Source organism: Diceros bicornis, chromosome 7 (genome assembly GCF_020826845.1).
Source record: "Diceros bicornis minor isolate mBicDic1 chromosome 7, mDicBic1.mat.cur, whole genome shotgun sequence".
Classification (NCBI taxonomy): domain Eukaryota; kingdom Metazoa; phylum Chordata; class Mammalia; order Perissodactyla; family Rhinocerotidae; genus Diceros; species Diceros bicornis.
Genome location: NC_080746.1, coordinates 86,029,599 through 86,051,417, shown reverse-complemented (window position 1 = coordinate 86,051,417; position 21,819 = coordinate 86,029,599). Strand labels below are relative to the sequence as shown.

At 46.3% G+C, this 21,819-nt stretch overlaps 1 protein-coding gene across 2 annotated transcripts in view; it reads left to right on the top strand.

Moving 5' to 3' along the window:
- MPPED2 (metallophosphoesterase domain containing 2) overlaps positions 1 to 21,819 on the top strand; it is a 167,561-nt gene that overhangs the window by 65,219 nt on the left and 80,523 nt on the right. For both annotated transcript variants that reach the window (XR_009220838.1, XM_058546185.1), the window contains exon 4: positions 19,328 to 19,553. Coding sequence is in view for 1 of the 2 variants with exons in the window: in XM_058546185.1 (XP_058402168.1) it covers positions 19,328 to 19,553 (226 nt within the window). In the remaining variant the exon portion in view is untranslated. The remainder of the gene's footprint in view (positions 1 to 19,327; positions 19,554 to 21,819) is intronic.

The following is a 21,819-nucleotide window of genomic DNA, read 5'->3' as shown; positions in this document are numbered from 1 at the left end:
GTAACACGTTTGTGTATCCCCGGTGTGAAATACAGATGCACACCGACCAGCAACAGCGCTAAGAGGGAAATCCTGCACAAGCAGTGCCCTGCTTCCTCGTCAGCAGGAACAACGCTTTGGGGGTCGAAGAGAAGCTTTATCACTGGGGAGGTGTGGCCGGGGGGCGCTCAGCTCAGGAAGTGGGGAGGGGGAAGCGCACAAATTTTAGCATAATGCATGAGGTTGAAATAAATTTTATCCCATCATAAAGATTAGCAGGCTGTGTAATTCAATTTAAAATTGCTTGGCGTGTCCTGACTATTATAAAGCCTTTCTTTTTTTGTTTTATCGCCATTCCATTATTTCGCTTGGTACGCCAAGATAGAATGGAGCATACAGCCAAATCATACAGTCTCTGTCTGAGGTTCCACCCATCGGAGAAATTGTTGGTGCAAGAGATTATCTTAAAATGAATTAAGAAAATGCTTGCTCAATTGAATGCCTCCTTGTTTTCTTTCTTACTTTTTTTTTTTTTTTAACATAAAATGAATTTCTTCTGGGCAAGCAACCACTGAGAGTGAAATTCTTTTAAAAGCATTTGCTGGACACAGGGCTTGGTTCTCCAAACTCCAGCGTTAGCACTTATCTGCAGTATCTTGGGCATTGCTGTGCCATTGAAAACCAAGACGCAGTAGCTTATGTTAATGCGAGACTGACGGACCCACATCTGACGGCAGTTACCCATACTGGGGGGTTAATCCGTGTTCTTAGAGTTACGGTCTTCATTTCCTTTATTACAAGAAAAAGGGGCAGTTCCTAAGCCGTGCCTCCTGCTTCTCGCTCCACTCTTGGTGACTCGCTAATTAACTGTGTTGGTCCCAGTGCTTTATGGGCTCTGCTGAGATTAATATTCATGTTAGGGAAGTGCTAAATCCTTTTCCGAAGTAGCAGGAAAAAACTAGATTAAAATCAGGAAACATTTACCCAAGTGCTCTTCACGGGCAAGAAATGAGGAGCCATAGAAATAACAGTCGTGAGACGCAGATGCACCAGACCAGTGTCGGGGACGTGAACGCACAGTGTTTTCATATTTTTTGGTCTCCTGGTAGTGAGAGGTCTTAATTTTTATTCCTGTTCTTCGGGAGCTTCCTCCCTGAGGTGCTTTGTTGGGAAGGCTCTTCCTCCCACATCCAGACTCAGTGGGGGGTGTGACTGATCAGCAGTGTCCGCCATGGGCACTGCGGATGGGCAGCTGGTCGCTCATGTGCCATGTACTTGTGGTTCCTGGCCCAGTGTCGCTGTCTTTGGTCACATTCATGCTCTCTGACCATGGTAGACAGAAGATTGCCACAGTGAAAATGTATGCCTGCTAGATTTTAACTCTTTGTGGCCAATCCAGACTGTCAGGTGTCTGCATCAGAAAGTTCCCGAAAGGCCTGTGGCCTTGGCTTGGTGGGGTTTCTAGGTTTCCCTCATGTTCGAGGCCGTTCGCGTCTGCTGCAGGAGGCTCTTGGTGCAACTGGGAGGCGAGTTGGGTCCAGTAGATGAGTGGGGCAGTCAAGAAGACACATACGCCGTCTGTGTCCTATAGGATTTAGGAAGCAAATTAACTTTGATTTATGACCCTAGTCTATCAAGAATTAAGGTTATCTGACCACTCTGATGGGAGTTAGCTTTTGCACACCTACTTGCAAAGGAGTTAATTGATCAACTCAGTTTGTCCTGTCGTGTCCCCCAAATCGTGGGCAGCTCGGTTTTCTCTAGTTCCAAGTTTTTGTCTCCTTCCTAAAACTGGCTTCTTATCAGAAGGTCCCAGGCAGGTGGTTAAAAATTCAGATTCCTGGAATCTAGCTCAGACCTATTGAATCAGATTCTCTGCTGGCGGGTCTGAATAATCAGAGCTGTGATGAGCTCCTCTGCGACTTTCCTGCCAGTGCACCGCGACCGTTCTTGCTTGTGACGGTGTCGACTGTCAAGTTCCAGGGTATGTTCTGCAGGATCGCATCACCCTTAGCAAGTAGGCCATTCTTTTCCGTTGTGACTTCTGTGTATTTCAGTTGCTCATCTGTAAAAGGCGATAATAGCCCTTACTTCATACGGTTGTAAGGACAAAGTGGGTTAATTTATAAAGTTTTTCGGGACAGTGCCCAACAGAGGCTAAGTGTTACACGTGTTGATTCTAAGCTTTAGAATTGTCATCGTGATTTGATTTTGTTTACCGGGTCTCTGAGTATCCATGTCAGAGGCAGCAAATCACGAATCAGGATCTCTTACCCGGCTGTTGTACGGAGGAGTACAAGGTAGACAAATAGCATTGTTTGGGGAAGCATTATTAATGAAGCATGTGGAAGTATGAACGTAGTGAGGAAAATCAGCCAAGAGGCTCTTGGCTGCAAGAAGCAAAATGGCTTAAATGACAGGGATTTATTATCTCATGTAACGAGAAGGCCGGAGGTAAAGCCTTTGTCAGGATCCGGAGGTCAGGGGCCCAGGTTCTTTCAGTGTTCCTTTCTCCTCTCCTCACGTGTCATTAGCCTTGCCACTGGGGTTGGAGAGTGATGTTGAAGTTCCAGGCAGAGCATGAAGACACGACAGTGCTCAGTGGAAAAGGGGGCCGTTCCCTGTTTGCATTGCCTCTTCGTGCAGGTGGCCACCATTTCCCAGAAGCCCTTGAGCAGACTGCCCCTCGTGTCGCATTGCCCGGGACTGAGTGACATGAGTGTCTTTCAACCAGTCACTGGCGAGGGAAATAGAACTACTAATTAATCAAGACCCACTGGCCTGGGCCTGAGAGTAGGTCCGCCTTTCTTGGGCACACGACTTCCCGGGGGGATGCATAATGGACGAATCTGGGGGCTCTGTCTGCTCTCGTGGAAGCTGAGGTGAGGCTTTGAGCAGGCCCTCAACAGTGTCTGCTCTGTGAGTCCAGTAAGGAGGCATCTCTGGTGACACCTTGCACAGAGTAGCCTGTTTTCCTTGAGTGGAGTTCGTTCCGTGTGACTTGTGTAATTCAGGAGACAGCCGCGTGGCGTGGCTTGGCCAGTGACTGAGACGGCTGTGGGTGACACTTCCAAATACTATGCTCGTCGCCTGTTTCCTGTTTTCGTCTTGAAATTTTTGACTCTTTTCTTTTGATCCTTTTTCTCTTCTCTTTCTTTCTTCTGTTTCATCCCTTGCCCTTCCTGTAGAGCAACCACCAGGCCTGACGTATTAGACAGGAGGATTGGCACCAGTCACCTACGTCCCTTTCCAGTAGAAATGATGTCGAGAGAGAAGGGTACAGGTTCCTGTTATGTGGTCAGATTCCAGAACTTGGAGAAGCTGACCCCATAATTGTGTATTCTATTTGATGGCTGTCTCTTCAGAGTAGCTTCATCTTTCTCTCTTACCATCTAGAGTTGGCACGTCAGGATTCTGGAAATAGCATAGGAAGTATCCTTCTAACAATACAAATAAATCAATTGTCACCATCAATTTGTTATCAAGAGATGGAAAGACATTGGAACCTGAACCCACTGTTGCAGGGCGTTGAGGATCCCCTTCTAAACCATGTGAGAGACGTGCACAGTGGGCAGGGCCAGCAAGAACAAGAAGAGAAACAAGAACAAACGGAAATGAATGACACTGTGTGCGTTTCTAGTGGTTTTGAGCCCCACCCCTTCATAGATGAATTAGCCTGAACCGTGGTGGGCCGAGGCCTCCCTCCGCCTCTGGATAGAATGGTAGATTCCACCTCTAAGATAATGCTGGCCCCTGAGATCTTACCTAGTTGCTGGAAGATGAAAAGAAAACATGGAAGTGCCAAAAGGGAATTTTTTTCCTTAACATCATGGGTCACTCGGGGTTAGAAACTCCCAGAGTGGAGCCTGGAATCTGGTTTCTTTTAACTCCCTACATAATTCAAATGATCAGGCGCGCGCACATGTGTGTGTGTGTGTGCATGCGCACACGAGTGTGCTTCCTGCCTTCTTGCGTTATGTTACACACGATCAGGAAAGTCTGTTTCTTACGTATCTTAACTGATTATTGATAAAGGGCTGGGCAGACTGGAAGTGTTGACTGATCTCCCTCAAGGACGCCTTCCTTGATCGCTGTATCCCGATGGATTTCACGTTACTCTTTCATAGCACCTGCTAACTCCCTTCCTAGCACGTGTCGTGCCCTGAGTTACGTTGCAGGTTCTTCTTTGCTGTCTGTTGCCTCCAGCTGAGTGTAGCTCCACAAGGGTTTTGTGCATCGTAACATTCCCAGCCAGCACCAAGCGTACTGCCCGTCACACCCCAGGACCCCAGGAAGAGTTGTTGAATGTTGTAGGAAGACTATGACCATTCCATGGGCATTCTGACGCCCTGTTTTGTTATCGAATCTCATCCTGACTTTTGAGAGGGTCAGAGATTTAATGAGATTTAATGGGATCTGATAGGATTTCTTTTCCCCAAGGCTGCTGGATTAGAAAATTAGGTTGTGACCCGACTTTGCAAGAGCTTTGAAATGAGCCAAAAGGGAAAGGAAACCACAAAGTGGGTGAATCTGAGAACATGGAGTGGAAAGAGAAATGCCACATGACAGAGGTAAGAGAAGAACAGGTTAACCCAGAGAACTGAGATCTTTCAGACCTTCCTGTGAGGAATCGATTTAGCAAGCCTGGACGGCTTGGGATAGAGGCGGTCGGAGTTCTTGGCTGTGGAGAATTATGTTAGACCCAGCAGAAATACCTTCTTTTCCTACAAGGGTATCTGATCTCCAGTTTCTGGCCAGAACTCTCCAAAGGAATTTATTTAAAAAATAAATAAATAAAAGTAGTCTTTTTCATAAAAGTTTGACTCCCTTTCAGCATTTAAGAATTGATGATACTGGCCTTACCCCTACTCTGAGGAGAATAATCCCAGTGAAAAATGAAAGCTGGTACTTCAGAGATACGTAGAAATGAAACACCCTGGTCAAGATGAGCCTGTGTATTATAAGATGTTGGTCTAGAAAATCTTTTGCTCAGACACTTGGGAAACCACTTTGGTATTGGGTGTGAAAAAGGGGTACCATATTGGCCGAGAGGAGCAAATATAGTCCCTTAGCTACTGATGGAAAAAAATAAGTAAAAATTGGAGTGTCGGCCCCATGGAACAGCTTTACCATTGGGTTTCATCAAAGATGCCTTAGTGATAGTGCTGGAGATAGAAGAAGAGCTCGGAAGGACTGTGGAGGGGGCCAGAGAGCTCATTGCTATTATCATAAGTTACTCTCTGACTTAAGCTCACAGTTAAGGTGGCCAAACAGATGCCTTCCAAGGGTCACGTGAAAGAAAATGGTCTTAAACGAAAATGGAAAAGGTTTAACAAGAGGGAAGACTCTCCCAGCACTGGACTTGGCACGGTCCTGAGTGTCTGCGAGACAGGAAGGCGTCAGTGGCCGTCCGCCCGGGTGTTGTTGGACCGCACCTTCAGGTGATGGATGATCTTAGGAGTCAGGATTTACGCTTCAGGCACCGTCTTAGGAAAAGCCTCTCAGTTTCTGCGAACCTAAATTTCCTGGTCTGTAAAGCAAATTGTTTAAGCTCTCTGCGACTGAAAAACTGACTGTAATTGTGTGACGGACTATTAGAGAAGAGGAGGATCGGTCAGGAGTTCCCCCTCACGGCTGACTCCTGGGGCGACCTTGGAGCAGCCAGTCAGCCCTGCCGCGTCTTAGCTTCCCTTTCCATAGAAGGAGTGATTCTGGTCTCCGAGAACTCTCCTGGGTTGGAATTTCAGTGAGCCTGGAATTAAAAGATGAGGTCGGGAGCACCCTGCTGCCTCTTGGTTTTCTGTTGGAAGCACAAGGAAAAAGCTGGCCCTGCAAACATGCTAGCTTGGATTTTCTCATCTGACCCAGTGCCTGGGAGCCTGAGAAGACGCACACGCGTGTCCTGTTCGGCCCGGGCAGCAGGCGCATTTGTGAAGAGTGGCCTCTGCAAAGCCAGCTGTCAAAACAGCAGTGATTTGCCTGAGAGGCCTAGGCGTGCAAACTTGCAGATGAAGGGATACGATGAAGAAGAGGTACAGGCCCCTTCCTCAGATAATGAATGGCTATTCCATTAACTCCACTATTGATTATCTCCTCTGAGCTACACAGCCCTGGGAACAAAGACTGGAGGAATCTTTAAATGAGTAATGTTAACAATGCAACAACAGTAATTCCCTTCTCTTTTGAAATTGCAACACATCGTTTGTGTGATGTGTATAGCTGATTCATTCATTCATTGTCTATTCATTTCTTCACTCATTCCAAAAATTGAGTCATTGTTTGTAGGCCAATCTCTTTGCTCCCATCTGCTTCCCCTCTTGTAAGGGGGGAATCAGACTTAGTTTCTCAATTGCAAATGAATAGTATACCTTGTGATGTATGTAATTGGCGCTATCGTAACACTTTAATGTTACAAATGGAATCCAGAATTGAAGTCTAGCTACTCATATCCATGTGGTTCTCAGCCAGGATGAAATGATTTCTCCATCCATTCATTCGTGTGATAAGTAATTACTGAAGCCTGCAAACATGAACCGAATGTGGTCTGAGCCTCCTGAGGTCAGTAGTCAGTGGGAGAAGAGCCCTGTAGACAAATTCTCCTCTGTGAACTTCGAGCACTTGGCAAGCTCAGAGCCCAAGATTGAGTGGAGGAGTGGCTGAGCAGGCCCAGACCACAGAGCTGTGCCACCCCCCGGGGTGTTTGCTCTTTGGTCTGTAGGCAATAACAGGGATCTAGGAGGATTTTAAAGTGGGTGAGTGTAAGCGTCTGCAGGGAGTATCCACGGTCAGACCTGTGTTCTGCTAAGGTCACCTCAGCTTTAGTGCGTAGGGTGATTAAGCAAAGTCTGCCTAGTAGGAAGGTGGATTAGGCATCAAAATGCCAAGACTGGGAGGCTTAAAAAACAGAATTTATTTCTCATGGTTCTGGAGGCTGGAAAGCCAAGATCAGGGTCTCCTGAGGCCTCTCCTTGGCTTGCAGACGGCTACCTTCTCACTGTGTCCTCACGTGCTCTTTCCTCTGTGACTGTACATTCCTGGTGTCTCTCTGAGTCCATAGTGTTTCTTCTTATAAGGACACCAGTCAGACTGGATTAGGGCCCATCCTACGGCCTCATTTTAACTTAACCACCTCCCTAAAGGCCCTGTCTTCAAATACGATCACATACTTGAGGTGCTGGGGGTGAGGGCTTCAACATGGATTTTAGGATACAATTCAGCCCATAAAAGAAGTGAACCCAAAAGTGTGGGAAATCCATGCCTTTTCAGAGGGCATGGATGTGTACCCTAAGGGAGAGAATTGGACATAGATTTTAATGGACAATTTAAGGCTAAAGCAGTGTGTTCTCCCCTCACTTCACGTGTTCAGGAACATGTTCACAGAACAGGACCACCTGCGCTCTTTTTATCATTTTACTGTCTTGCTGGGAACAGTGTTCAGCAGACAGCTGTGCTCTCCAACTGTGGCCTGATTACCTGGATTCCTTAAAATATTTAATTGAATTATTTAAAGGAGAGCTTTAAAGAACACCTTATGTATGCTTTAAGCATACTGCTTATGAGAAAAGATGGGTTTAGGAAGACACAGTGAACATTTGTCTCTTGAACTGTAGCTTTAAGATGCTGGGGGCTAGGTCTCTAGAAACCAGAAAACTGTGATGTCCTAGTCCATTCAGGTTGAAAAATACCACAGACTGAGCCGCTTTTACACAACAGAAATGTGCCTCTCACAGTTCGGGAGGCTGGGAAGTCCAAGATTAAGGCTCCAGCGCGGTCGAGTCCAGGTGGGGACCCTCTTCCTGGTTCATAGATGGTACTTTCTCTGTGTCCTCACGTGGTGGAAGGGCTAGGGAGCTCTGTGGGGTCTCATTTATAAGGACATTAATTCCATTCGTGAGGGTTCCACCCTCATGACCTAATCACCTCCCAAAGGCCCCACCTCCCAATACCATCACATCGGGGATTAGGATTTCAACGTATGAATTTTGAGGGAACACATACATTCAGACAATAACGTATGGGTAAGGAATAAAAATGGAGAAAGCGAAATAGACCTCCATCTGTACTTCCTGGAACCTCGGGCCCCAACGGCCATGATGGCCTTCCCAGAAATCCTTTCTTCCTGAGGAGTTATACTACGTACTTCGTACCACTTCACCCCAGAGGGAAGGCTTGTGGCATTAGGCCACAGAGCTGTTCCCAACGAAGGAGATCAGAGACGGATGGAACAGGTGTTTCACTGAAACCCCAGCCTATCAGTAGGAGACTTCATGGTTTCACACCCCCAGGAAGTCTTCTCTGTAGCTTCTGATTATCTGGAGCTCTTATTAGTAGAAAATTGTGCCAGTTGAAGGCTGAGGGAGAAGCAAAATTGGAAGAGGAAATGAATGTGGCCTCCATTCCCTCTGTCTTGTCGCTGTCACTACTGATCAAAATAACCTTCCCTGAGAGATTTCTCTTAAAATTTTATCCGTGAAATGCTTCATTAAAATTTTGAGTTATAAAATGGGAAAAGTCGATTTTATTGGATCCTAAATTTTGCTCTGTGTGGCTTCCTGTCCAGAGTGCAAATTATTAAAATTGACGTAGGATGTGTGTGCAAGGTAATATCGCCTTTCGTAGGCTCTTCTCTAAATTTCAACATATTCTGTAGAGGGGATTAGATTATACCGTGAGTGGGGACTCTGCAAAGAAAATAGAATTGTGTATTGATGCCTTCAGAAATATTATTTGATGGCAATAAAATATTCTCTGAAATTCCCTTCAGAGGGGAGAAAATGGAGTTTGTTTGCGGTAATTGCATTTTCTAGCATTTGCTCTCACACTTTCCAATATAAGCCAATTGGAACCTGTGATTTGGTTTTGCTTATTGGCAAAAGTACCATGTAAATTGATCTGTGATGCATTTAAAGAAGATGCTTTGAAAGTTTGGAAATTGAGATGGCTTTTTCTTATTAGATTTCGAGAGTATTAGGGTTCATTTCTATATTTTAGTCTAATGTAATATTAGCCAAATATGTTCTTTTTCAATTTAGTTTTAATCAAGTTCTAGAAGACCATTTTCATCCAGCCCCAGTGGCGCTGTTAAGGCAGAGATTTTATTTCCACTGTCAACCCTCTGTTCTGGCTTCTGTGGACCAGCCCCTTGGAATCACCACACAATGAAATCCTGCATTCCTCTGCCCAAACATTGTTTCAGCTTGCAAAAATAATAGTAGTTATTACAAAAAGGTTTTTTATTACTATTTACGGGGTTAAGGTGGGGAGGGAATCTAAAAAGCCTCTGAAATTATTGTTTCTTTTACACAATATGGACTTTATGCCTGTGTTATTTTTATTTAATTTGATTTTCACTATACTTAACGGTTTAAAATGCAAACACATAGGATTTGCGTTGTTCCTCTAATTATTCAGTAGAATAATTGCCACTTGTTTTATAATTATTGCTGGAAGGAACACCTTTTTCTCAGTTGCTTTTTAAAGGCTTTGTGGGGAAAAAACAATAACATATTATTCTTCAGCTCACATAGACTTTGTCAGTCAAGACTACCAGGTTATTAGAAATATTTATTGAATACTCTTTTAAGGTGGTAGGAAGTAGGAGATGGGCCCCGTATCCTGAATGAAGTTACAATGCAAAATAGAAGACGGGATAAAAATAATGATAGGACTTGTCATCCTTCTGTGTGTCAGATTTGTGTTAGGTCCTTTCCTGATCTCACTCAGTCTGTAGTGTGGATTGTACAGTCATCCTCATTTTTTCTGATGAGTAATATGAAGGTTAAATAGCATGTTTTGAGTTTGAGTTTCACAAGTAATAAGAGACAGAACTAGAACCTTGGTCCCAAATCTGTCTGACTCCAAAGCCCACGATCTTTCCCTCATGCCTACATTCCAACACGTTTGAGTGATAGAAACATGCACACAGCTGCTCGAGATGAGACTTGACAATGTCTTTGCCAATTCTTGTGACTATCCAGTGGAACCCTGATTTGGATCTGGTTTTTTGAAGCTTGAGGAAGTAGATTGAAGGGTCTTCAGAAGATAGTCTCATTGTTCAGATCGAATTTGTTTTATGGGGGATAAATCTTTCTCAGCAAGCCAAGGCCCTCATTTGCAAGGAAGAGGTTGGACAAAATGCACAGGGAAGAGACTACCTGTGGTTCTAGTTGTCTAGCCAGATGGTGACACTCGGGTATAGTTGGAGCTGCACTTCAGCAGTTACCACCACAGCTTCACGTGTAGAACATGCCGTGTTGGTCTGGGCGGCAACGTAGAGATACTCAGTTGGGAAACAAAGAGGATATTGTCATTCATTTCTACCGCCTTATGGTTGTCTTTTAAAATGGATGAGTATGAATGAGTGTGTGAATGTATGTGTGTCTCTGTGTGTGTTGAAGTCACGAAAAGTTATGTTGGAATAAGAGTATGGTTGAGACAGGAATGCATGCCAACACAAGAGCGGCAGTCACCTCTCCGAGCTGTTTTCAAGTCCCTAATAGTTACTATCGGCCTGCTCCCTCCTAGTCTACACGTCTTAGCGTCATCTACCTGCCATCAATGCCATGGTGACCGCTCAGATCCAGAGGGGGTCTGCTTTCCTGGGTGGAGGATGGACTTTTGCCTCCTTTGTGTGGATTCAGGCTTATAACATCTCCAGGTGCTTTGGGATTCTTTTTATGGAGGAGGCTGAAGAAGAGCAGGGAGCGTTTCAGCTGTGGCTTCTCAGGCTAGCCCTAACTCCTGCAGCAGACCACCGGGCTTTCACTCAGCATTCCTCACATTCTCCTGGGTTTCCAGCTCAGCCCTGACATTATTGTAATATAGTTTTCTGTGTTTAATATTTCTTAGACTTGGTTTTCCATTGCAAGCATGGAAGAAATCCTAATGCATGAGTTTCAGAGGAGAAGGTAGCGGTCTGAACCTGCTGTGTGGCTCCATCAGCAAGTGTGAGTATTAACGTGAGAGCTGTCAGGACTTGTGAGAATTAATGGAGCCTGACGGGGGACAGACTGAGGTCAGAGGCGGAGCTTGCCCTGGCTGCGTGTTTCTGGTGGCTTTGCAGCCAGGGCAAGTGAGTGCGAACTGTGGAGCCCAGAGGGCTTGGTGAAGGTCCATTCGTTCATGTAACAAGTAGGAGTGGGCACTGCTAAGTGCCAGCCATTTCTCTTGTGCTGGCAGTACAACAGGGGAGGCAAGCTCTGCCTGCTCCAGGCCTACAGAGCCCTGTCCCTGCCTCCTGGCCTCAGCCCTTCTCTGCCCTCAGCCCCCAGTCGTCAAGGAGGGACTTTAGATGACATATCTCCTTAGTCCATCCCACAGCCTCATAGTTCTTCCATCCTCATAGCCATTGGTAGTATTTTTTTTCTTTCATCCTCCTGCAAAATTTTCTGCTTGGCCAGTTTTCAAGCCCAAGTTATTCTTATTCAGTCCTCAGTGGAATAGAGAGGCTTCTAGAGTTCGAACATTTTCCCTCTCTGCTGGAGTCACGATATTAAAAATATCATAATAATTTTAAGCAGAAAAACCTCCCGTCTTTTATCCACCTTGGGGGTTTAACAGGTCCCTTTATAACATGGGCATCAGGGAACAGTGTTTTAGAACTGGCCCCTGGCACTGCCCACGCAGGCCAAAGGTTTCAGAAATGGGATTGTATTGCAGTAGGTCTCTTTTGTTTAGAAGCAGTCCTGTGATAATAGGTCTGACTTTACATCTGTTTTATTCTTTTTAATCTCAGAAAGTTAGATATTTTCTCGCCCATTGGCAGGGGAGAGTGAGCCTGGAGGTGTTCCTGTGTGTCTGATTTCCTGGGCACCTGGGAGCTGTAGCAGGTTCTCCTGTGTTGTTTTCTTCTTGCTCCAGAGTGAGCTCTAGTTAATAAGAGTGTGATGCCATAAACGTTCTTGGTTTCCTCAGACATTTTCAAAGTCTATAATTTAGGAGTATGGAGGGGAATAGGCATAGAGATTGGAGATCTGAAAATCTGTCACCTTTGTATAACTAGGTTTTCTCTCTCCCAGGAAACCCAGAAAGCCGTGTTTGCTTTTGGATGCTCTCTTCCACAGAGGACTGCTGTTGTACTCTGGGGGTTTTCCCTCGGTTTTAGCAGAAACAAATAGGAGAGAGCAGTCCATTAGCCTTGCCTACCAGATCCCTGATAAAAACGGGAAGCGGGAAGGTGGTGTTTGGCATTAGCCACAACCCCTCGGCCTTTTGGTTGCCCGGTTCCCACATTCCCATTCATGGGGAATGGAGAGGGTAGGGCAGGAGCCGTCTTCTGGCAGGTGGCGGGTAGATTGCCAAGGAAGGTGACTGCTCTGGAATTGACCTAGGATTTTCATATGACCTGCGCTTGGGTTTCCGAGAGGAATACATTCTACAGTGATTTATAGCAGAAAAATAGGTTGTAGTTGTCTAACACTTAATTTTGAGGGACATGAACTTTTTTTGGTGGGGGGCAAGCTAGCAAGGAATCTGGTTTTCCAGAGCGGAGCCTCTCAATGTGTATTTTTTTTTTGCTTGAGGAAGATTCACCCTGAGCTAACACTCGTTCCAGTCTTCCTCTATGTTGTATGTGGGTCTCTGCCACAGCGTGGCTGATGAGTGGTGTAGGTCTGTGCCCGGGATCCGAACACTCGAACACGGGCCACCCAAGTGGAGTGCACAGAACTTTAACCACTCGGCCATGGGGTCGGCCCCTTCAATGTCTGTTTTAAATGGTGATGCACTTGAGTCCCCACTGCTCTCCATTGCTTTGTTTTACCTCTCTGGTCCCTGTAGGCATTTGGATCTATTACCTGGGACTTCTATTCTACCGTCAAAGTCTCACCTTAGTTCTCATAATATAGCCAACATGTCTTTAAATTCTGGGATCCTGCATAAAGTTCAGCAAAGGAGGTTTTTTCCTTCTCCTTCCCAAGTCTCTGACCTTCCCTTCCTCTTGGGTAGGCTCCCACATTCTCTTGGGAGTGAGTGGCAAAGAAATTACACCCAGCTGCAGCAGCATTGGGGGAATGCCTTAATTGAGCCAGGATGTGTGTTGTCAGAATTTGAGGCTGACACTGCTTCACGTCCCCTGGAGGAGTAGTCCATGACACAGCCAGAGAGGCATCTAAATGGGGAGTTCATGTCACGATACAAACAAAAAGGGCCACAGCCGCCTAGAACTAGAGAGGTCACCGTAGGTGAAGAGTGCTGTGAGGAGCACTCAGGTAAGTGGTAGGCCTGGAGCCGAACTGCACAAGGCTGGTAGAAATGCAGAGCCCCCGAAAGAATCTGGGAGGCAGAAGAGCTGTTCTTGTGCCCCCCAGCTTGGCCTGTGACTTTGCTGAGCCGGTGGCAGCTCCTCTCGGGCTCTCAGCTTCTCTGCCAGTAAAATAGAATTGGATAAACCACTGGTTTCTCTTTAATGTTTTTAAGCCAAGGTTAACTTTCTTCCAATGAAACCTTTCCCCGATTGGTAAAATAAAGGAAGCAGTGCTGCTGTGGCGAACGTGGGAGCAGGTCCCGCCTCTCGGCCCGTCTCTGGCCCCTGTTGTCCTGCTCCAGCCCCGGGGAGGTTCGCCGAGCACAGCTTTCAGATCCCCAGATCAGGCCGTCTCGAGGATCCTTCTGGGTTTGTGTGCTGGGATTCATGGAAGCCACTCTAGGGGACACGTTAAATGTCCGGAGTTTGGTGAGGAAGGGGAGGCTGACCTTGACACAGTTCGTCGTGTGTTGCTTCAGAGTCATGATGGATTTATCAGACGTGTGCGTCGCCAAAGATCTTACGCTTTTCTAGATCTTCTGTTCCTCTCTACACACTCATGGAAGAGTGCCACCATCGGATTCTATGAGATGTTAGGGATATACCAAATGAGAGTGACTCCTGAGAGAAACAGGGTCTGCATGTTATCTGTCATGGTTATACTCTGCGTTTGCGAATGAGGGGCCAGTCCTGGCACCTTAGTTGGTGTTCAGTAAATATTAGAAGAGATGGGTAACCGGACAACAGATGGAGGGAAGAAGCGACATGTTCAGGGCACGTGTTTTGCAAGGTTGGCATCACCTCGGCATAGGCGCTGGGTTGTGCTGTGGAAGGTTGACGGCTTATAGGCCCCCCACCATCACCTCTACATCCAGACGCCTTATGAACCCTTTTGTGAACTTGAAGGACGTGCTGGACCACGCCAGGTTCTGCCTTTGGAATATCGAAGTTTTCTTTTCCATCTTCAGATACTTCCTTTTGAGAGTAGTGACGTTGTGCCATGTGACCAGGGAGTGGTCCAGTTTGTGGGTAAATTAATATTTTCTTGGATGATGACTGGGAAGGGTAATCATTGTAATAATTATCGTAACACAGCTAATACCTGTTGGGTGATCATGAAGGGCTAGAAACCGGGTGGGTTCTTTACACGCAGTGTCTCATTTAGTGCCCACCAGACCCTGGGGTGGGAGTGTTACTCCCCCCACTTATATTTGAGGAAACTGAAGTTTAAAACTGATTTGTTGGAGGTTATTTGACTAGGCCAGATTCTTGGGCAGAGATAGGACACTTTGGGAGGGCTGAAGCTTGGAGGCACGCGTGACCCGCTTAAAGCTTGTCATAGGCAGGATGACCAGCCCCGTTCCTGGAATTCTCCTGAGGAAGCTCCTGGAGAATCTCGCGAGGGTCGTTCACTCCTTCACGTATTCAGTAAAAGGATCCTAACCGTGTGCCTGCCGTGTGGAAGGTATTGAACTGGGTACTTTGGGCGAAACAAGAAGCCACAAGCCGCGGTGCCTGCCTCCAGGGGCCTCACAGTCTGGGGAATAAGTCGCAGGCAAAAAGCAGAACTAGAAACTGGAGAGCAAATACTTACCTCGCACTGGTTGTTTCCTCCACGTGGCGCGTGTGCCATGGAAGCTTCATCTCAGGGGGGCTCGGCCGCAGCCCCTGAGGCAGGTGCAGCAACCATCCCTGTTTTGCCAGCACACTTCAGAGACAGAAGGACTCTGTCCAAGGTCGTGCAGCTGGCACGTGGCAAAGCCGCAGCGTCCCTGCTCTCAACACCATGTTGCCTTCACAGTTTAAGTTGCAGTAGCTTAAAAACTGAATTGTGAAGAACAGAAATGTGAGGCGAACAGTAAGAAAATATTAACTGATGTCCATAGAAGTAAAGGTGAAGGGGAGAATGTGAGGGACTCTCTGAGAATGAGGAGGGCGCAGCGGGAGCGGAGGAAGAGGGAGAGGGGGGGAAACATCAGAGAGGGCCAGCAGAGCTGGAGAGTGCAGCATCAGTAATCAGGGGACGAGACACCTTCAGGACAAGCATGTCACTGCATGTGCTCAGTGCAGATGAGCACTGAGGAAAGTCTCGGCTTTGGCTGTTAGGAGGTTACTGTCGACATTCCAAGGAAGCTTTTGGAAGAGAACAGAAACAGAAGCCAGGTTGCCTTGGGTAAATTCTGAGTAACCATTTGTCTCAAAGTTGTGAAGTCTAATAATAGAGTGGCCCATCAGGCAACACAAACGTGCTAAGTGGGCCAGGTGTGAGAAGTAACAGGGAGTGGGGAGGTCTGTGGCAGACTGGAGGTCAGTGTTGTCTCATCTTTTGATTTTCCGAAAGAAGCTAGAAACCCAGAATTTTTTGTGTGATATTTCCAGATTTCTAAATGTTAGTTCAATTTTTTTTAAATAAAACATGGTTGAGCTGTAACTGTAATACACCTGTGGGCTGAATTTTGCCTGCCAGCTACAATCTTCTGGAATTTTCTTTCCAGAAAGTTAGAAGTGAAATGAGGAAGCATCTCAAAGATGAAGCAAGGTTGGGGATGTTTAGGAGTGTGTGTGTGTGCGCGTGTGTGTGCATGTCAAGGACTGCTTGTTTATTTTCTTTCCTGGGGTGGGAAACATAAACTCACTAAGGAGGAGGATTCAGTGGAAAGAGAGAGAGGCCCAAAATATCAGCGAGAGATGTCTGGAAAAGGACACTGCCAGCGGGAGTGGGAGGAATGGGATTATGAGGCCAATTATTAGAGAGATGAGAAGATGGAGTGAGAGGAGAGCGAAGGGAAGGGAATGAAGAGAGCCCACCGTGAGGTTCAAGGACATACTGTGTGCCAAGCAGGGAGTCAAAAGGAGCCTGGGAGCTAGAGAGGAATCTGGAAGAATTTTGCGATGGTCGCTTAGGGCGGTGGCAAGAGTGTGGGATAATCAGAGCTGTGGAGGAGCAGTGCTGACCCAGCTGACTTTCATTATCCTTCACTTACTAAGGGAGCATCTGTTTATGTGGTAAAACTGGGCGATACAGATACACTAGAAGATACAGATTAGAATAAGACTTAACTGCTGCCTCCAAGAGCTTATGTTCTCTCTATAGTCTATGACTCTAACCTGAACTGATGGGCTAGTTTCCCACATTTTATTCATTCGCTTGCTACAGTTGTCACTTTGCCATATCTGTGTTATCTTATTTGCTCAATAGTTTTCTTTAAATCATCTCTTATTTTATATATAAAAATGAAAATAGGAATGAAAAGTAGTAAAATAGAAAAATGAAGCCATATATCATTACTTGTACTGTTATATTGTATTTTTCCAAATATGCATTTTTAAAACATACAAAATTATCTGACATTTTTTCAAAAGTTTGTCTCCATTCTGCCTAAACTAATGTTACATATCACCGGTAGAGCATATACCATGTCTTGGGAAAGCTGGTTAGTTGGTAGAGTTCTGTAGGTCGTTCAAAGCAAGAATGTTTCTGTGCTGGAATAACTCTATACGGCCTTGGTTTTTTATTCAGGCAGGTCAGCCTCGATGGCCTGATCTGAATAAAATGCATAAAGGCAGGCACCTCTTTGTCTGACAATTTTAAAGTGATGCTATTTGAATACCAAGAAGTTTGGAGCTTCACTGCAGAGCCTTCCAAATTAATCTATTCTGGAAAAAAACTAGAACGCCATCGCGTAACAGGAGATGTGTCAGCTGCACTCTCACACTTTTCACATAAAACATAAAAGTGGGCGGATTACAGCTGAAAGAAAGGAAAGACGCATGGCAGTCTCATGACGTGGAAACAGAGGACGGGGTAGGAGACTCCTGTCGAGTCCCAGAAGGAGGGTGTTGGCTGGCAACGTGCAGATATCATCGCCTTTCTGCGGCTCTTCGTTTCGGTGGGTGCTGCTTTACGCTGAGTCTCCAAAATTTCGTTTACAAGCCACCCAAGAGGCCTGTCTTCCTGAGGAAGATTTACCTTGAAGCAGTTTTACCTTTTTTAGACTGGCTGAAGGGGAAAATGCCCTTCCTTTCTCTTATCTCCCAGGCGCACCCAGGCCTTCCCCAAACCAAAGCTCTAAACGGAAAAAGCTGGCGCCAAGTGCTCGTGCGGGAGCGGCGGTGCGTCAAGGACAGGCTCACGGGGAGTCTGTCGTCACCAACAGTGGGGGGACCGGGCAGCTGCCTCGTGGCTTGTGCGGACAGCATGCTCTGAGATTCACGCGGGTGGGCCCTGCTGTGGAACAGATTGCTGTCCAGGAGAATGTTCCAACTGTGGCAGCACAGCTGATTCTGGGGGTGCGGTGTCCTGGGGGCCACAGAGCCAGGATGTCAGAGTTGTGGGCCGCCTCACAGATTTCCAGCGTCTGCGGACTGGGAATGTGCAGCCTGGTAGTACTTCTTGCATCTGTATTTAAGCGCAGGGAATCTCATCGCTCCCTGAGTACCATCATTCTGTCAGGTAGCTGGGACTGCGTCACGCTCCTTACTGCCTTCTGCGAGTGCAGATTGTAAACTCACATGACCGTGCGTTTGAGAGAGGCTTCCCGTTCTCTGTGAGCTCTTCATCCCAGCCTTGTGGGTAACCGAGGCCATGGCGTGTCACGCAGCACTGGGGGCTAGTGTCAAGGAGGGCCGTTGACGCCTGGCCACAGTGTTTTTGGTTTCATCTTCCCCCAGTGTTATTTTCTGACGGCCGTCATCTCTCTCTTAAGCCTCCCCATTTACCCTCATGCGAAATAGGCAGTTTTATTATGGTTGGAAATCTAAAGATTGAAAGCTAAAGAAAAATCAGTAGCATTACAAAGCATATTCTGGAGATCTTAGGAATCACTTCAACATTAGCAGGTCCGTTTGCAGAGTGCTACTGGGCTTGCGGACTCCACGGTGTAATCTCTGCAGCCTGCAGTGCTGCAGTCCAAGTGGACCTACAACAAAACTTGCTCCCCACCCCGCCCCAAATATAATTCTCTTCCCCACTAAACTTCACTAATTAAATCATTGACGCTGGCTTGCTGGTAAGGACCAATTCTTACAACAAGTGTATCCAATTTCCTGCTAGTGGCAACTTGCATTCTTCCTGGAATAGCGAGAAACATTAATTTTGCATTGGACCCAGGAGTCTCAGGAAGCTGGAATTACAGGCGCCGTTGTCCCGCACTTTTTCCCCTCAAAATAAAATGAAATAAAATGAGCAGCAGCCCAGCGGTGAGGCTTGAGGGATGGATAATGACAGAGAAGAGAAAGGGCATTAATTTCAGGATGGGGACAGCTGCCCGGCACTGTCTCCCTTCGGATTTTGGTGCCACTGGCATCACGGTGAGTTATTAATATGTATGATCTGCACTTCATTCAGACATTATAAATCTATGCAGAAGTCTGGTGTTTGGGTTGTCCTTTATAGCTTTCATTCTTCTTCCTAGAATTATCTCATTTTGATCGGGAAACTTTTGCATAAAAAGCACACACTGAGAACTCGCATTTCCATACCATAAATATTAAAAGGGGGTTAAGCTTTACAGTTTCTTTTCCTGTCCCAGTGGGAGGAAAGTTAGCCTTCTAATCAAAGGGCTGTTATTAATGTGCTTTTTATTCACAAGCCAGAAGGTAAACTTTAACTTGCAATATGAAATTGTACCATGTAGTTCCTTTCATTTACTGTATGTAAGTTGCAGAACGCTTGGCTGGGCTTCATCTTTTGTATGAAGGATATACTAAAAATTTAGCAGTTACCTGAGTTGTTAAGAAGAGTTGATTGGCTTATTTTTTGAGGACCAAAGCAAGTCCAGACCTTTTTTGAGGATCAGGATTAAATAGCTTTTTGCTGGATAGTTACAAAGTGTGGATTCATCACAGTGAATTTGATGAGGGAAAGGGATACAGAAAACTTAACATCTTAGTAGCTTTTTAGCTTCTTAGCAGCTCCCTGTCTCCTGTTTATTGTCATTTTCGTTAGCGTAAAGGAGTTGTCATAAATTTCGGTTCCCATGGAAATCCAGAGGAACGCGTGAGCTGCTTCACTTGAGTGTGCTGTCTGCCGATGGCGTAGGCTCGGCACGGGCACTTCGTGATGGAAAATGAATGTGCTAATTGGTGCTCTCCTTCTGATTTCAGGAAACCTGCCGTACGAATATAAAATCGTGATTGCCGGGAACCACGAGCTGACGTTCGACAAGGAGTTCATGGCGGACCTCGTCAAGCAGGACTACTACCGCTTCCCCTCTGTGTCCAAGCTGAAGCCGGAGGACTTCGACAATGTGCAGGCCCTCCTGACCAACAGCATCTACTTACAGGACTCGGAGGTGACGGTCAAGGGGTTCAGGATCTACGGTGCTCCTTGGTGAGTGCTCCTCGCACAGTCTTCCCTCTTTTCTGGCTCGGCGCTTTCAGTGGGAAGAAGGGTGGAGAGAACCTTCTCGCTGTGTTTCCAGCGTAACCCGTGCCCTGACACCGCTGCAGAGCACAGGGCGTGTTGCCCTCGTGAGGCGGATTTCTTGGGGCGGCTTGGCGGGAGCAGGGCTGTGGTCGATGTGTATATGTTCATGTGGCGGGCTGCATGCGTGTCGGGGACACGGAAGGATTTGGGGAAGGTCACCGTGTTCCCCTTCACGCAGACTCATCTACGCTAACCTCCCTCGTCACTCATTGCCCCCCATTTTACACTGAAGCACTCAGAGCATATCTTGCTTAGATTAGGGTCTCTCAGATGTTGTTACACATCCGAATCCCCTGACCAGCTCTGAAGAATGCAGATTTTGAAGCCGTACGCCCCGAGACTCTGGTTCTCCTTCCTGAGGTGGAGCCCAGCAGTCCGTGTTTTTAAGGCTCTCTGGACGAGACAGAGGCACAGGCAGCGTAGAAGTTACAGGGTGAGGTTGGGATGAGAATTCTCGGCCCTGAGCTCTAGAAAACTTGAAGCAGGTGCATATTCTCTGGGGCCAGACAGGAGGCATTTTGATTTTGGCTGTACCAGTTGTCAGTTGTCTGGTTTTGAAGAGGATGAGCTTCAGTTTCTGCATCGCTGAGATGGTGAACATACTACCTGCTTTAGAGGGTTATTCTGGGGATTGAGTTAGGTGACGTTTGCAGGGGTATAGAAGAGTGCTGGTGGTTTGCTTAGGAGAGTGATGACCATTCAGGGCCTGGGCTCTGCCACCAAGTGTATTTATGTGAACTTGACGAGTCGCTTAGTCTCCAGGCTGGTTTCTCCATCTTTAGAAAAGGAGTGTTAGACCAGAAGATCAGTATCAGCGAAGTCTTAGATTGACTGATTGATTGATTGATTGACTTTTGGAGAGTTCTGTGTGTGTATAGAGCAGACCTAGCCTTTCCTCACCCAACCTGGAAAAGGATCCCAGTGGCTGGAAGAGGACAAACAGTATGTTCAGGTTGGCCAACCCACTCAGCTTGGTTTGTCCTCTGTAGAGTAGAGAGTTGAGATATTTTCTGTAATTTTCTTTTCCACCTTTACAGGTTAGTATCTAGGACTGATGAATGGATACAGGAAGTATATTTCTGTTTAAAATCAACCCGACAGTGATTGTGACCTCTGGAGTACTTAATATATGCCAGGCTCTGTTCCAAGTCCTTTCTATCTGTTACCTCATTTTCTTAAAATACCTTTAAGAGATGGGCAGTCTTCTGATTCCCAGTTGGTGGATGACAGAACTCAGGCACAGAAAGGTTAAGTAACTGTTCAGAAATCACACAGATACTAAGTGGCGGCCTCCTAATTGGAGTCAACCGCAGGGCACCCAGTAGGACTGGGTGTGGTGGTGGTGGTTATATCCACTTTATTAATGTGCGTCAGTTAATTTTTTTTACGTGTGAGAAGGTGGTAAAGGGCAAGAGAATAAACCGCAGAAATTAGTCCTATCAAACAGTAATCTGAAAACTGATCTCAGGGTAATGTAGGATGTTGATACCCCCATTAACCATGGGGGACATGTTCCAGGACCCCCAGTACATACCTGAAACCGTGGATAGCATGGAACCCTATATATAGTGTGTTTTCTCCTCTACATACATACCTATGATAAAGTTTAATTTATAAATTAGCCCCAGTAAGAGATTAACAACATAACTAACAATAAAATAGAACAATTATAACAATATACTCTAATAAAAGCTATGTGAATGTGGTCTCTGTCAGAAGATCTTACTGTACTGTCCTCTGGACGTGCTGTACTATCTCTGTACCACGTGAGGAGATGAAGTGAGTGAATGACACAGACCTCGTGACGTAGTTATTTTTGGACTGTGGCTGAGCATGCGTAACTGAACCCGAGGATCGGGGGGACGACTGTATTAGTTTTTCTGGGTAGAGGCAGGAGAGAGAGCTCCTCCAGCCTCCCAGCTCTCTTCTTAACGACGGTGCAGTAGTGGAGGAATGAATGACCTCTGATAGGCAGAGAAGCTCTACATGGAGTTAAGATCATTTTTTCAATAACCTAAGATGATTTTTGAAAAATCTTCGACAGGCACAGAATACTGCAGGCCATTCCGGAACGAGCAGGACTTTCAGAGATGCTCAGATTGAGGTTGCTGAGATGGTGACAGCAAGCCAGCCTCCTCTGTTGTCTGTCAGGTTCATATCTGTGTAGGAC